Source organism: Crocodylus porosus, unplaced genomic scaffold, assembly GCF_001723895.1.
Source record: "Crocodylus porosus isolate Cpor-Errol unplaced genomic scaffold, CroPor_comp1, whole genome shotgun sequence".
In the NCBI taxonomy this organism is placed as follows: domain Eukaryota; kingdom Metazoa; phylum Chordata; order Crocodylia; family Crocodylidae; genus Crocodylus; species Crocodylus porosus.
In genome coordinates, this window is record NW_017728906.1 from 50,142,580 (window position 1) to 50,156,875 (window position 14,296).

Consider the following 14,296-nt stretch of genomic DNA (forward strand, 5'->3'; position numbering starts at 1 on the left):
TATAGTAAATTATAGTTAATAGCTTTGTTAATGAGGGATAGGAAACAGAATGCTATGACTCAAAGCAAGATGAGGCAGATGAGTATAAGTGTTTGGGAGTTTTACTTATTTTGACTTCTTAATATGTCATAGTAATGTAAATAATAAGCTAAAATCTCTGTTTAATTGGTTATACTTCTGCACAGTGCTATAGCCACTGGCTGAACTTTATGGTATCACTACAAATGGCAGATAACCTTCATGAAGTAAGTAGTAAAGCATCAATAAAATCTAAACATCATAGATAATGATTTTTCTAACTCAAAAGGCACTGTACTCAATACAAGTAGCTATATGTTTGAACCTTATTATGACATGTCAACATGAACAAATTAGTTAGTGGGGTGAACTGAGGGACCATTAATCAGCCTCAACTATTCTTATCTATAACTGGTGCTTTATTTCCCAAAGCAGAGGAAAATAGCAGGAAAAATTGATTGGGGAAAGAAAAGAGTATAGATAGCAGGATGTGAATGTGGGAATGGGAACTGGATTTCCTTAAGAAGAGTTTTGTTTGGTAGTCAAGAATCCATGATATCACAGCCAAGGAAGAGGACAGCTTTGGCTTAAGCCCATCCTGACCCAGTTAGCCCTGATCAAGAGATCAGGGCAAATCATCCCCAGAACAAGAGTCACCCACAGTACGCCCAGAGCAGCACCCTGGTCCCAGCTGGGCTGAATGAGGCAATCAGGGCAGCCAGTCCCCTGAAGCCTTAGGCAGCAGACCCCACCTGCCAGTCCTTAATAGCCAGGCCCAGCCCACAGTCCTTTTGTCCTGGTAAAGGTGCAGCAGAGAAACATAGGCTGACCATTAAGCAAAAGGGGAAAATGCCTGTGTAGGGCTAGGGAGACACTTGACCGGAAGGGGCAGTGCTTTGGGGCACACGCTCAGGGAAGACTGCTTCAGGCTCAACTCTATGAAACACTTCTTCACAGTTAGGGTGTCCAGACTATGCAGTAAGCTCCCTCCAGAGGTGGTGCAATCACCTACCCTGGAAATCTTCAGGAGGAGACTGGACAGTCTCCTTGCTGGAGTCACCTGCCTACATTTGTCTTTTCTGCCTAGTGCAGCGGGACTGGACCTGATGATCTTGTAAGGTCCCTTCCAGCCCCTTAAAATCTATGAACATAAGCCCAGTGCTGCTGAAGCAAGGCAAACAATCTGGCCCTACATGGTTCAGGGGAAAGTAGCCCTGGGAAAGGGGCTGCAGGAGACAGCTGGGCAGCCAAGACCCTCAAGAGAGCTGGGAGATGAGATGAGAGGAAAGGGAAGTATGGCTTACAAAATGACCTTGACCTATGCAGAGGGAAACTTTTAGATGGGAAGTGGGTGCTGGTATTGATGTTTGTGTTGCATTTAAGCTTAATGCTGGAGAACCAGATTGTGGCTGCAGGGGAGAACTGGAGGCCCCATACCAGAGTGCCTGAGGCGCTCAGCATTTCAAGCCCCATGAAGTGGGGAGGAAGAGTGTGAGTGAAATTGGGAAGGCTGGAGCTGACAGGGCCAGAGTTTGCACCCCGAGAATGAGAGGGTGCAGGCCAGAGCCTAGAGGTGCAGATCGAGTGGGCCTAATCTTAGGAGTCCACAGTTAGAGCAACTGGTGGACCAAAGCGAAGAGAGCTTTGGCCTGCACAGTTGTGGTCACCAACTAGTGGATCTCGATCCACTGGTAGATCTTGGAGCCTCTTGGAGTCAATCCAAGGCTGGGGTGGTGTGCCGAGTACATGTGTGCATGCACATATGTGCCGCAGCCTAGCAGGTCAGTCTGTGGTGGAGGAAAGGAGTGGGGGCTAAATTGAGGCCCCAGCACTGAAAGACAGTGCTGCAAAGGCAGGAGCAGAGATAATTTGAGTGGGGCCCTGGCCAGGGAGGACTTAACTGCTGGGAAGGTGCACCCCAAATATTTTTTTCTCCCTCTGCCTTGATCTGCTCCCTACTTCCCTCCCAACAGACTTAGCTGCTGGGCAGGGTGGGTGGGGGTTGGTGGCAGCACACATTAGATCCTGGGTTGCTTTGAAATGCCAGAGGTGATGTCCTGCTTAAAAGGATGGAGAGCATTGCTGTACAGGCTGGTGCAGGTATTGAGAGTAACATCTGTGAGGCACGGACAGAGCCAGATTGATGCATAGGCAAACTAGGCAAATGCCTAGGGCTCTAAATGAAGAAAGGGCCCAGTTGTGCTTATTTTATCTATTATAATTATTGAGTGAAAAAAGTAATATAAAAATTTCATCTTCCGCTGGGGGCCTATGAGTTTGTTTGCCTGGGGCCCACTAAAAGGTTTATCCAGCCCTGGACATGGGTGTAGCTATAGGGAAGGACAGAGGCCACAAATACAGCCAAAAAGGCAATTGGTGCCCTGAGACACTGATAGGGCCACAGTTTAGTGCCCTGGGGCAAGCCGGGGGGCTGGCTGAGCATGTGGAAAATAAGCTGGCTGAGGAACTAAGGCTCACTTTGGGACCCAGGGGGCAGCCTCCCTATACACTGTAAGAAACATCAAGACATGGCAGAAAAAGTGAAAAGTGGGGTAGTCCAAGGAACTGGAGTGGGGCAGTAGTCACATGACCACCAGGGGGCATCACAGCCACGCCTGAAGACCAAGTCCTTTTGCTGTTACTAAGGTCCGCTTTAGTCCTGGTTTAGATGTCCTACTCCAGAGTTGGAAACCCTGCTCAATGGTTATCTAACCTGCAGTTGCCTAAACATACTTAATATCTTTTTTTATCTCCTATATTTCCCTACGCACCTGCTTTTTCTATATGCATGGAGTTACCCCACTCAAACAGCTACCTTGCCTTCCTTCAGCTTAAATTTGTTGGTGTCTAAAAACTAGATGAAATAGTACCTAGCTTGTCATGCATACTTACAATAGAGTTCAACACAAAACAAAGTAATCATAGCTATTTTCATTCAGAAACACTGCCTAGAAGATGTGGTGGTGCACATCTTTTATTTAAAACCTAGTAGTTGGACCATTCACCAAGTGAGTGGGAGAGACCTGCATTTTAGACATTTCCCAGCTGGAGGGCATTCAAACCCACAGTAGTTGCATCTTAGTCATTACATACTATGACTGCATTGCTGAGCCAACAAAACTAGATTGCTTCCTCCCCTCACCTCCACCCCCCAAGGCCTTTACATATACTAGGAAGCCATGTGAAAACTGTGTTCTAGGTAAGTGTAGGCAGGCCCAACCTTTGTTAAAATCATAACCTAAAGCTTCATTTTTCACTCTTTACCTGCATTAGCATACATTTTTAAGATAGAGATTAGCCTTACTCAACTACCTCAACTAGAAATAACATAAATGCTGTTCCTTGTTAGAGAGAAAACATCAATATTAGTGCTTGTGGCTTGTCATCATTTTTCTTTTGAGTTGGGTGACATCCATTGGGAAGTTAGAAGATCCTATAAAACACTGATTGCCTTTTTATAAATAAGTTAAACTAGGTGTTTTACAAACTATAGTCGATTATGACTTAGGTAAGAACATACATTGTCATTCGTATTCATTATCAGTTTTGGTATTTAGCTGATTTTTATTATATGTTGTTTTACTGGCAGATCTTTCAACCTAGTTGTGAAATGAAAAGTTTTTTTTCTTTTGCTGAAATGCAAAGCTTCATCACTTTGCATTGGAAAGTCTTAGAGAAACCTTGATACTTGCATAGTTCTGTGTTATGAAGATACTTTGCATTTTATGAATTATTACACACAAGTATTATGTATGCAGACAGAACTTTTAAAATTAGTTATTAAAATGTGGACAACCAGGGTGTTCTTGTTTTTAATAAAGACCGGTAACATTTCTGGCATAAAATACTATGTCTTTGTAGTCTTCTGACAGTTTTCACACGCTGTAGCACTGGTTTGGACTTCTCTGATGTCAGATGATGGGACAGGAGAGTTCTCAGGCTGCTGCTGCATAGTAATCTTCTACCATATATTATATTCAGTTTGCTGTTTTTGCTAAGGCTTCTTAAACTATTCTGTGTGGCATTGACCTGTGAATATTAATATCAGTTTAAAGTTTCATTTCCTTCTGCTTATATTTTGAATGATTTCAATCTGAGCTGCCCCAAAAGTAGGACTGTCTTCTTTCTAAATATTTTCCCATATTGTTATGACATAATACAGAGACTGTATGTTTTTAGAATTGTTGATTATCTAGCTCTAAAGCAACTTCCAGCTTTTCATCCATAAATTGTCATTTCTCTGGGTGCCATATTATCTTAAGACCTTGGCAGAAACTTCTGAGAGCCAAGGAGTACTATTTCAGTGATTAAAGCAGTACTTAGATAATTAATCAATTTTTGACCTATGAAAAAGCTACAAGTGAAAAGCACTTTCTGAATATAGTAAACATTTTAAAATTAGAATTCATGCTGGTGGCATAATGTAAGAAAGAAAGCATAAGTTGTTCTCATTTAGTCTTCAGTTATTTTTCTTTATGCAGTTTATATATAGCGCTAGATATACAAAAATGTACTTTGCAGCATGGTCCATTCAAAGGTAGGTGTCTTTTTGTCTATTTCTGCCTCTTCACACTGTCTTAAAATGGTTTCCTGATACTGTAATGACCACCAAGTTTCCTGTCAAGTTTCCTTAAAAGCAATTTTTAACCAACTAGTTTGGTTAATTATAATAAAGCTATTTTCCATATTGTTTTAAATAGGAGCCAAATAAGTATAAACATTGAATTCACTAGTCGCTTTCTACATGCTGCTGAAGCAACGCTGTTGCTAGTTTCGAAGACTGTAAGTGAAATAGGAGGAGCAACAATAACTTTCTCTTTGAAGACGAAAGTGAACCATATTGAACCTGCTGTAAGTACAGTACAGCGTATGTTCCTTTTAAAATATGAATGTATAATTCACTCAGAACAGTTTCAGGATATGAAATATCTTCAGAACAAGCAAGGTTTTAGAATAACATTTTCATACCCTCTAAGTTCCATTGTCAGAAGTGACATAACACTTGGAAGCAATCCTGCTGATAACTTTTGGTTTGACTTACACCTTTAAGGATCAGACTTTTAAAGGTATTTAGGTGCTAAAAAACAAGAAGTGAATAGTAATTGTGAAAACACCCAGGCCATTAAATCCTATTAATTCTTTTGAAAATTCTGAGGCATCAAATACCCTTTTTCAAAAATTAATTGGCCATTTTTACAATTGGAATAGCACTCCTTTGATTGCACAGATGTGTTTGAAAACTTTAGTCTTGTTGTTGAGTCCATTGATAAGCTGTATTATTTTTTACAGTTATTTTAAAATGACATGTTTGAGGTGGACCTATTCCTTGCTGAGAACTTTTTATGAAACGGTCTCAAGTAAAACCCAGATGTGTAGTATCTAGCACAGGGGTGGGCAAAATACAGTGCAGGGGCTGGATGCGGCCCACCAGGCCTCTGGCCCACGGGGCCCCTAAAAAATTTAGAAAATTAGTATTTATCTGCCCTGGGCTGCCTGTCATGCGGCCCTTGATGGCTTGTCAAAACTCAGTAAGCAGCCCTCTGCCCAAAATAATTGCTTGCCCCTGATCTAGCACGTATAATTCAGAATTCTGTAACTTGCATTTATCATTCTAGAATGTCTTTAAAAAATCTGAACTGATTTTAATCTGTTCAAGTAGATGAATAATAGAAAAAGAGTGTCCTGGGAATGTTCTAAAACTAACACAGGTGGTTTAGCTCTTTTACAATTTATAATCCATGTCACGTCTTTTATTAAACATAATACACCCATCTGCATTGGCAATGTTTAGGGGGTGCATGCAGGTGCATATGCACCCCCTGCAAAAAGTGCCGCTGGCGCTGATGGTGGCACCTGTAGATGGTTGCCACTCACCTCCCTTCCCTCCCCTTGCCATTGACACTGCCAGTGGCGTCTGTGGGTGGTCCCTGATCGCCGCTGGCCACCGCTGCCAGTGGCATCTGCGGGTGGTCGCCAGCTGCTGGTTGGTGCTTGCCACCCCCGCCCCCCACCGCTAACAGCACCGCGGCTGCCTGTGGGAGCTCCCTGCTCGCTGCCGCCATGCTCCCACCACTGACAGCATCACCACCTGTAGGAGCTTGCCATGCCCCCCCCAGCCTCTGGGGGCACGTGCTGTTTATGCCCATCTGTCTGACTAACTGGGTCAGGTGTAAGCTTTAACTTACCCTTTCATTTCAGGACATGACTAGTTTTAAGTGTACACCTGTATAAGAAAAGGCATTGACTATTATAGCTAAAGTTGTGTATTTTTTATTTTGCTTCTATGCCATATTCTTCTATCTGAAACTTTCTATCTTGGGGGCTTAAATACTCAAAGGTTTGGTTTTTCCTAAACAATTGGTTGTTTTGGAAATGGTGAGAGAAAACACTTAAGCAGTTTTTTTTTTTTTTTTAGGAGTGGAGAAAAAGATAAAATTTTTCAGAATAAAGGAAAAAAATGCAAAAGATCAAGATTAAGAAACTATATTGCATGTCCAAGTGGCTGTAACATGTTGAAACCTAGTATACCTAAGACTAGAAATTATAGAGAAATAATATCTTAAATCAACAGTCATGTTAACCAATAAGTGCAATGTAAATTAGTTTGATTAAGAGTAAAAAAAGAAAAGGAACCAAGATATTACTGTAAATTGTTTAGTATCTGAGCATTATTAGGTGATCATTTAATTGAAGAGATCAGTTAGACTGTAGTAAAGCTTTAAGTTGATCCTTCTTGCTTTAAGTTGTCATCTGTGAAAACATTTAATGCATGTTTTACATGCCTTTCTTTGGTTGGGAAAGATATCAGTGGTGTGGCAAGTAAAATCTATTTCTCTGAAGCCAAGAGACAACTGCAGGTGTACCCTCAGTTTGTATTATTGCACCTGGTGTATGAAAGGATTGTACTCCTGTTCAGTCAAAATCTGTTAGGCTTAAGTACTGCAAGGGTGTGTCCATACAAGAAGTTTTACTGCACAATAGACTAATCTGTTGCACATTAAAGTGTTACTGTCTACATATGCACAGCATTTACTGAGCAGTAAATTAGTCTAATTGTTCCCAGTCCACCCAGGCATTGGGGGGTTGGTGAAACTGTCTCCTCCCCCAGGCAGCTGCTTCCCAGCCCTGCACTGTGATTGGCCAGTTGGGGCACAGGATTGGGAGGCAGCTGCTCAGGGGAGAGGGCAGTTTCCCATCCCCATGCCCCAATCTGTTGATTGAGGTGTAGGGCTGGAAGGCAGCTATCCCAGAGGTGGGATGGCTCCCTCCACCCCTGGACCCCAGGCCTGATCCTGTGCCCCCTGCCAGCGGGGAAGCTGGCACCTGGGGGAGCCTGGAACTCCCCCTGGCTGCTGTAGGGGGTAGAGCAGGGCAGGAGTAGTCCCGCACTAAACTGCTCCCATTGGAAGCAGACATGTGTGCTCCCAGGGAAATCTTATTGTGCCTTATTTTACTGCACAGTAAGCTTATAGCGCATTAATAGCATGTGTAGAACTGCCCCAGGAATCTTTGCAACAGTACCTTGTCCCAGTTGTAAAGTGGGTTTTTGTTTTTAATTTGATGCAGTACAGATATGTCCATTTTCAAGTAGCTTAAGTATCACTTATCAAAGCAGCTTTATTTGTTGGGTTTTTTTAATATTGCATTAGCACCAGTTGTTCCAGGGCTTCATTTGCTGCATAGACGCATGAGAACATCTAGGCACTGCCACATTTCTTACAGTCTTATGCCATGAGCCTATACATGTACTTAACTTTATGGCATACAGTGGCTGCATCTACATGAGACACTGATTGCACAGTAGCTTATTACTGCACAGTAGCGTTGTGTGGCAGGAAGCGTGATGTGATGCTACTGTGCAGTAGTAAGGAAGTACTGTGCAGTCTGTGTTAACTAAAAGCCATTCAGTGATGCTACTGCTTAGTAATTCCAGTTACTGTGTAGTCACTGAGTACTTGTTTATATAGCATCAGTTTATACAAATACTAAATGATGTGGCATCTCGTGTAGACGTGGCCAGTGAGTAGTCTCACATTCTTCTGTCAAGTAAGTATATATATGTACATTTGCGGAGGGTTAGAACCCGAGGCAACAAGCACTGTACAAAGAACAGAGGAGATCGCAGGATCATAGAAAAGATGTGGCTGAAGGCGTGCACTTGTTTCATTATATCCCAACGTACTTATCATAATTTGGCTGGCTTTGGTATGTATCATGGTAGAAGCGGTATTTGAGAAGGGATTTAAAGGAAGGGAGGGTATACCTTTGAGGATGGGTTCAGGAAGGGTATTTTGTACCTGAGACATGTATGAAAGACATTGTTGGCAGAGTGAATGGTTAAGGTAGGAAAAAGGATGGAAAAAGAAGTAAAAATAAATTAATTCTTGTTCTCTTGTCCTTACTCCTAATGTAAGAACTCTTGAAAAGAAGGTATGGTGATGGAGCATGAAAAAATGGAGTCCCAAATCTTGATTATCTATTGGCAGCAAACCCCTATGTATTAATTATACTGGTGCTGTAGATACCAGGGTACTGGGAGGGAATTGCATTACTCTGTTGGACTTTCTGCTATTTTTTTTTATTAAATATGAACATAGCTTTCCTAATTTTTTTCAGCACTGATGTAAGTTTTGTTCTATTCCAGGGTGTATTCAAATGCAAATCCCCATGTTATGAGCTGAAGAAAGTTAGCCTGACTATTACTAATCCCTTCAGAACTAATGGCATATTCAGGTAGGCAATGTTGTAAAGAACAATTTTTTTAACAATCATGTTGTTTTATCTTGCATTTTCCTATAATTTTTCCTCCTGTTTGAAAATGTAAAACCTTGAGGTTAAATTATAGGGATTTACATTACCAAAATTGTTATGAGCACTATGAAGTGGTGACTATCATAATGAATAAAGAAGATAAATAAACCTTAATTGAAAACCATCTTGGTGTAAGCAATAAAGCTACAGCTTTAATTAAATGGAGTTCATGAACCTTACTTGTATTTTTGTGTTTGGCTGAGGTCCAACAGAATTCAAAAGAGAAACAAACTATGTTAATTAATAGGATTTTTTCTTCAATCTGCTTTACCCTGCTGGTTAAATTATTAAACTGAAATATTCATGTAAAAGACAAAATACACTTTTGCCTAGGGCCTGACATCACCATCAATTAATCTGATTTTTTCCTCTGCTTTCCCCCTTATATGGAACATCTCTAGGATTATAAACATTTCTCCTACTTTGAGAAAGATAGAATGTTGTGCTTTAAAGCTACGTAATGCTACACTGCTTCAGTGCTACATAATGTGACTCCAAGTTTTGTATTTACTAGAGCCCCATATTGGCCTATACTTAAGAGTATACAACAAGCACCACTTTATTTCTGACTTTTCTTAAACACGTGTTGGTGTGTTGCCAGATTTTTATAATTTAATATATGACCTGATATGTGCCATAAAATCCCTGAAAAATGGAATATTAATGTTGGTGGATGATAAACGTTCTATGGCAGTTTTGTGTTTTTTCATTTTTGTCTCGGATACTACTAGTCACTTTTGATAATACATTACAGTTTTGGATTCTTTTTTACTTTTTGAGGTAAATTTAGTTCATGTCAAAGATGCTAAAGTGACAGCCCTGAGAACAGAAGCCGCCTTTTATCCATAGAATAGGTTTGGCATGAACAACAAGAGGTCATATGTTGTTTTCACTGGGCCTGTAAAATGCTCTGACTTGATGGGATCATATGAACTTGTTTTGTTGTTGTATTTATTTGGTCCTTGAGATTATCAGTAGTTGCTTTCATGATGTGTATCTTTGTCCCTTAGAAAGCAAATGAAGGTGACCAACTAATCTTATTTTGCATAGACAATTCAACAGCTTTTGAATGACCACCTTAAATAACTAATAATTAAGACTTCATTTGAATTAGCAAGACACTGTTGAAAGATTCTACACGTCACATTACCAATCTTCTGAACAATATGTAGTCTTCCATCTGCGGATTGGTTTAATTATATGAAACAAGAAAAAAAAATATACCTGGAACTGGAGGTAGTTTTTGGCACGAGTCCAGAGCACAGCTCAAACCATGTATAGTACCACATGACTGCTTCGCTTTAAAATGCTGCACTATGCAGAGTGGTCACTATCACACAGGACATTGAAAATTCAAGGCTTTTCAAACCTTTGTATAAAACCACAACAAATATTTACGTACATTTTGCCTGCTGACCCATACTTTGCTGGCATTCCTTGTTAATTAGAAATAGCATTGTTTTTTCTTTAAAAAAAAAAATCTTTTGTACTTACACATAAGCCAACTCTTTGTTACATTCTAGTATATGGTTGCTGAATACTTGAACTTAGTTTCTACAAATGTAACACTTGTATTTGACTGAACACTTGCATTTGGGTTAAAAAAAAAATCTTTTCTATTCAGTCATTATCAAACATTGCTGTCTAAAATACCACAGTTGTTTCCTAGCACAAGTACAGGGAAATAGTCCCCATTCATGAATATCATAATACAGTAACTTGTATTAAGATTGACACTTTCATGGTAAAGGTTGTGGGCCAGACCTTTGCTGATGGAAGTGTATCTTCAGAGAAGATTTTAAATTCAAATCGTTAACTGGAGCTATGCCAGTTTACATCAAGTGACTATTTTTTTTATTGTGCGCTATATTATCTCCTTTTTGTCACTGAAATCCTAATATGAGTTAAAGAAAGCAGAAGTATGGTAGAGGCTGAATGACTTCTGGTTGTGGGTTGTTCGTTATAATTTATGTATTTGATTGTTCCATACTGGCTGGAATCTAACAGAAAATCTGTAATAACAGCATTGAAATGATAGCTCTTGGTTAATGATTTTTCTCCTATTTTTTCCTATTTCAAAGAGATAAATTTTGAACGTTGCAGAAACCAAAATGGAAGTAGATTAGAAATAAAACACAGAGCCTATTTGATGTATGCACTGTTCTTATATAACTGTACAGCATCTGGTACCTGAGCTACCTTGAGTAGCTCTGTGTTGGATAATATAAACTGCTTCTCAGAGCTAGGTTAAATATTGCTGCATAACATTACATCATGCCTTGTATACATATCCACAATGTAAAACAGATTAGGCAAGAGTCTCCCAGGAAAAGAAAGAGAGAAACTGTTTTGAGTGTGAAGATAGTTTTTCTATATTTTGATTGATTCGTACATTAATTAATTTATGAATAAATTGGATTCTCAAATATTTTGGACCAAAACAGTGGATGGTTCAATTGAATGAAAACTAAATGATATACTAATATGCAAGATCATAGATATCACAAAATAACACAAAAATTAAGCACGACAAGTTTTGTAAAGTTTTTTTAGAATTACTATGAATTTGATTTGTAATTTGTTTTACAAAAAAGTGAATATACGTTTTAATTTAGTTGAATGGTTTTCAGTATGAAAAGGCAATGTCTCTTTTTACTATTTCATGGAACATTTTCAAAAAAATTAGAGTTCTCATGCTATAAATAATATCCTAATTAAGAATGTGTGCTTCATTTTAGGGTCATATTAGTGGAATCCACAAGCTACTTAAGTGTGCCTGAGCAATTGTATCAAGCTAGCCAAGTAACACAAAGTGAAACTCCCAGGTAGGTTTTAAATTTAAACAGTTAGTTGTATAATGTGGTACTAAGCAACCTTACTGGTGTATACATCTTGTATAAATCTTTATTTACTAATGATCTACTTCAGAATGATAGCATGAGACCTTGGTATATGGTTGAAATTAACACTGGTGAAAAGATATTCCATACATAAAGCAGTTCTTTGGAGAAAAAATACGTAACTGGAGAAGAATATAATGTTAAGATATGAGGATTGTGTTGGGGTAACCGAACACCGAGTGAATCGGGCCCCAAGGTCACGGTGGGCCGGGGTGGCAATTGGAATACGAGCAGGTGGGATTAGCGGCGGTGGAGTGTGAGCTGTACGGGAAGTTTAAACAAAGATGATTTATTTACTCACGCTTGGGAAGCAGAGGCTCGGATATTTCTTCAGTTACAGTATAGCGAACAAGAAAGGGGTCTGTTGGCCCACGGGGTTCACTAGTGAGCCCTTGCTTTCTACCCCATGAGGGATAGGTGCGGCCGCCCACTAGCTAGTCACAGGGCTGGTCAACAGCTCATGAATGGGATAACAAACAACAAATACTGTAATGTAGTGAATCAAGGAAGGGGTCGTGACGCCAGTCCAAAAGACAGTCTGTAAACCGAAGTCGGAGATGAGAAGCCAGAACGAAGTAAGCTGAAGTCAAAATCGAAGCCAAACAGTCCCGTAACTGAGATTGAAAAGACGAGTCGCTCCACCCGCCGTCCGCAGCCTCTGCTTGCGCCTCACAGTCCCTGCCGTCCGCAGCCTCTGCTCACAGGATCGTTCTCTCCCTGAGACAGTCCCTGCAAAGGCAGCCTCTGCTCACAGGATCGTTCTCTCCCTGTGAGACAGTCCCTTCAAAGGCAGCCTCTGCTCACAGGATCGAGCACAGTCTCTCCTCCAAAACACACACGCACTACCTCACCACACCCGGGCGGCGGCTCACAAACCTTTTATAAGAATTTAGTGGCCAATCAGAATGCTCTTCACGGAGAAATTTCTAGTCAAATTACATCATGCAGTCAGTGAACTGAGCATGTGCGTTAGATCAGATTACCTCATGCTCTGTGATTGACAAGCCTCCAGGTCACCCAGAGGGCACATTCTGGGGGCCTGTCTGTAGTTTCAACTCCCTGTGATGGCAGCACCAAACTTAAGATTTTTCTTTGACAGATTGGAAAGAAAGGAATTGGGTGGAAGAAATATTAGAAAAGGTTAATTTCAGATTTGAAGTTGTGATAGTCTATGAAAAGACAGAGGACAGTGACACTGGATGCATGGAAGGGTTTAAGGATGTGACAATATGAATACTTTTTAGAGATGTTTGATAAGGCAGTTAAGATAATTCTCAGTGTGAAACTGTTAAATATTTGGGAGGGAATAGTAGAATGTATTTGTGAAACAGGAGAGAGGAGATTAATGCAAAGGTATGCATTTATATTGAGATAACTGGCTATTGTTGTTTACCTGACTGTACACACACACACACACACACACACACACACACACACACACACACACACACACATATATAGAAGATATGGAAGGAGAAGGTGCATGAAGATGAGTGCAAAGGACAGAGACAGGCAAATTACAGTTTGGAGTCAAGCAGAGATATGTATATATATATGTGTGTGTGTGTGTATATATATGTGTATGTGTGTGTGTGTGTGTGTGTATCCACATGACTGGGTAGCAGCTGCCTGGCAGCTCTAGACTGAACTGCTCCTGTTGGCAGCATATTTGCTCCCGATGGGCACATGTTCAGATGGGTGCAGGGATGCAGTTTAATACACTTGCATTTCTGTGCAGAAAATTAATTGCACATGTAGACATGCTGAGAACTAGTTTCTGCTTACTCAGCTCTGACTTGCCACTAAAGGGCTAACAAGCAAGGGCATGGCTAAGATACCTGGGCTCTATTCCTGCTCTGTGTGGAGGTGGGGCCTGGGAGTGGTGTATCCTGGGATGCTGGTGGACTGCAAATTGCTCATTGTATCTCTGTAGAGCAGACTATAGTTACTCTAACATAGTTAGAGTAACTCCTGGTGCTCTGGTGTAGTGCCCAAAGACTGGAAGAAGGCCAATGTGGTGCCTATCTTCAAGAAAAGGAGGAAAGTGGATCTGGCAAACTATAGGCCCATTAGCCTGACTTCTATCTTGGGGAAGATCTTAGAAAAGTTTATTAAAGAGGCCATCCTTAATGGACTGGCCAATGCCAACATCCTTAGGGATAGCCAGAATGGGTTTGTTGCGGGTAGGTCTTGCTTGACCAATCTCATTTCCTTCTACGACCAAGTGACCTATCACCTTGACAAGGGAGAAGAGCTTCATGTCATATATCTTGACTTCAAAAAAGCCTTCCATCTGGTACCCCATGATCACCTCTTGGTGAAACTGGCCAATTGTGGCCTTGGGTCCACCATGATCTGCTGGCTGGGAAATTGGTTCTGTGGTCAGATTCAGAGGGTAGTAATTGATGGAAGTCAATTATCATGGTTCCCTGTGACCAGTGGGGTCCCCCAAGGCTCTGTCCTTGGACCCATATTGTTCAACATCTTCATTAATGATGTGGACTTTGGAGTCAGGAGCAGACTGGCCAAGTTCGCCAATGTCACCAAACTTTGGGGCAAAGCATCCA

General features: G+C 40.7%; 1 protein-coding gene across 1 annotated transcript in view; it reads left to right on the plus strand.

Moving 5' to 3' along the window:
• The window catches only part of CFAP47 (cilia and flagella associated protein 47), a 734,432-nt gene that overhangs the window by 261,590 nt on the left and 458,546 nt on the right, over nucleotides 1–14,296 (plus strand). Inside the window, exons 38-40 of the mRNA XM_019528459.1 lie at nucleotides 4,719–4,869; nucleotides 8,663–8,751; nucleotides 11,568–11,654. Of these exons, the coding sequence (XP_019384004.1) occupies nucleotides 4,719–4,869; nucleotides 8,663–8,751; nucleotides 11,568–11,654 (327 nt within the window). The remainder of the gene's footprint in view (nucleotides 1–4,718; nucleotides 4,870–8,662; nucleotides 8,752–11,567; nucleotides 11,655–14,296) is intronic.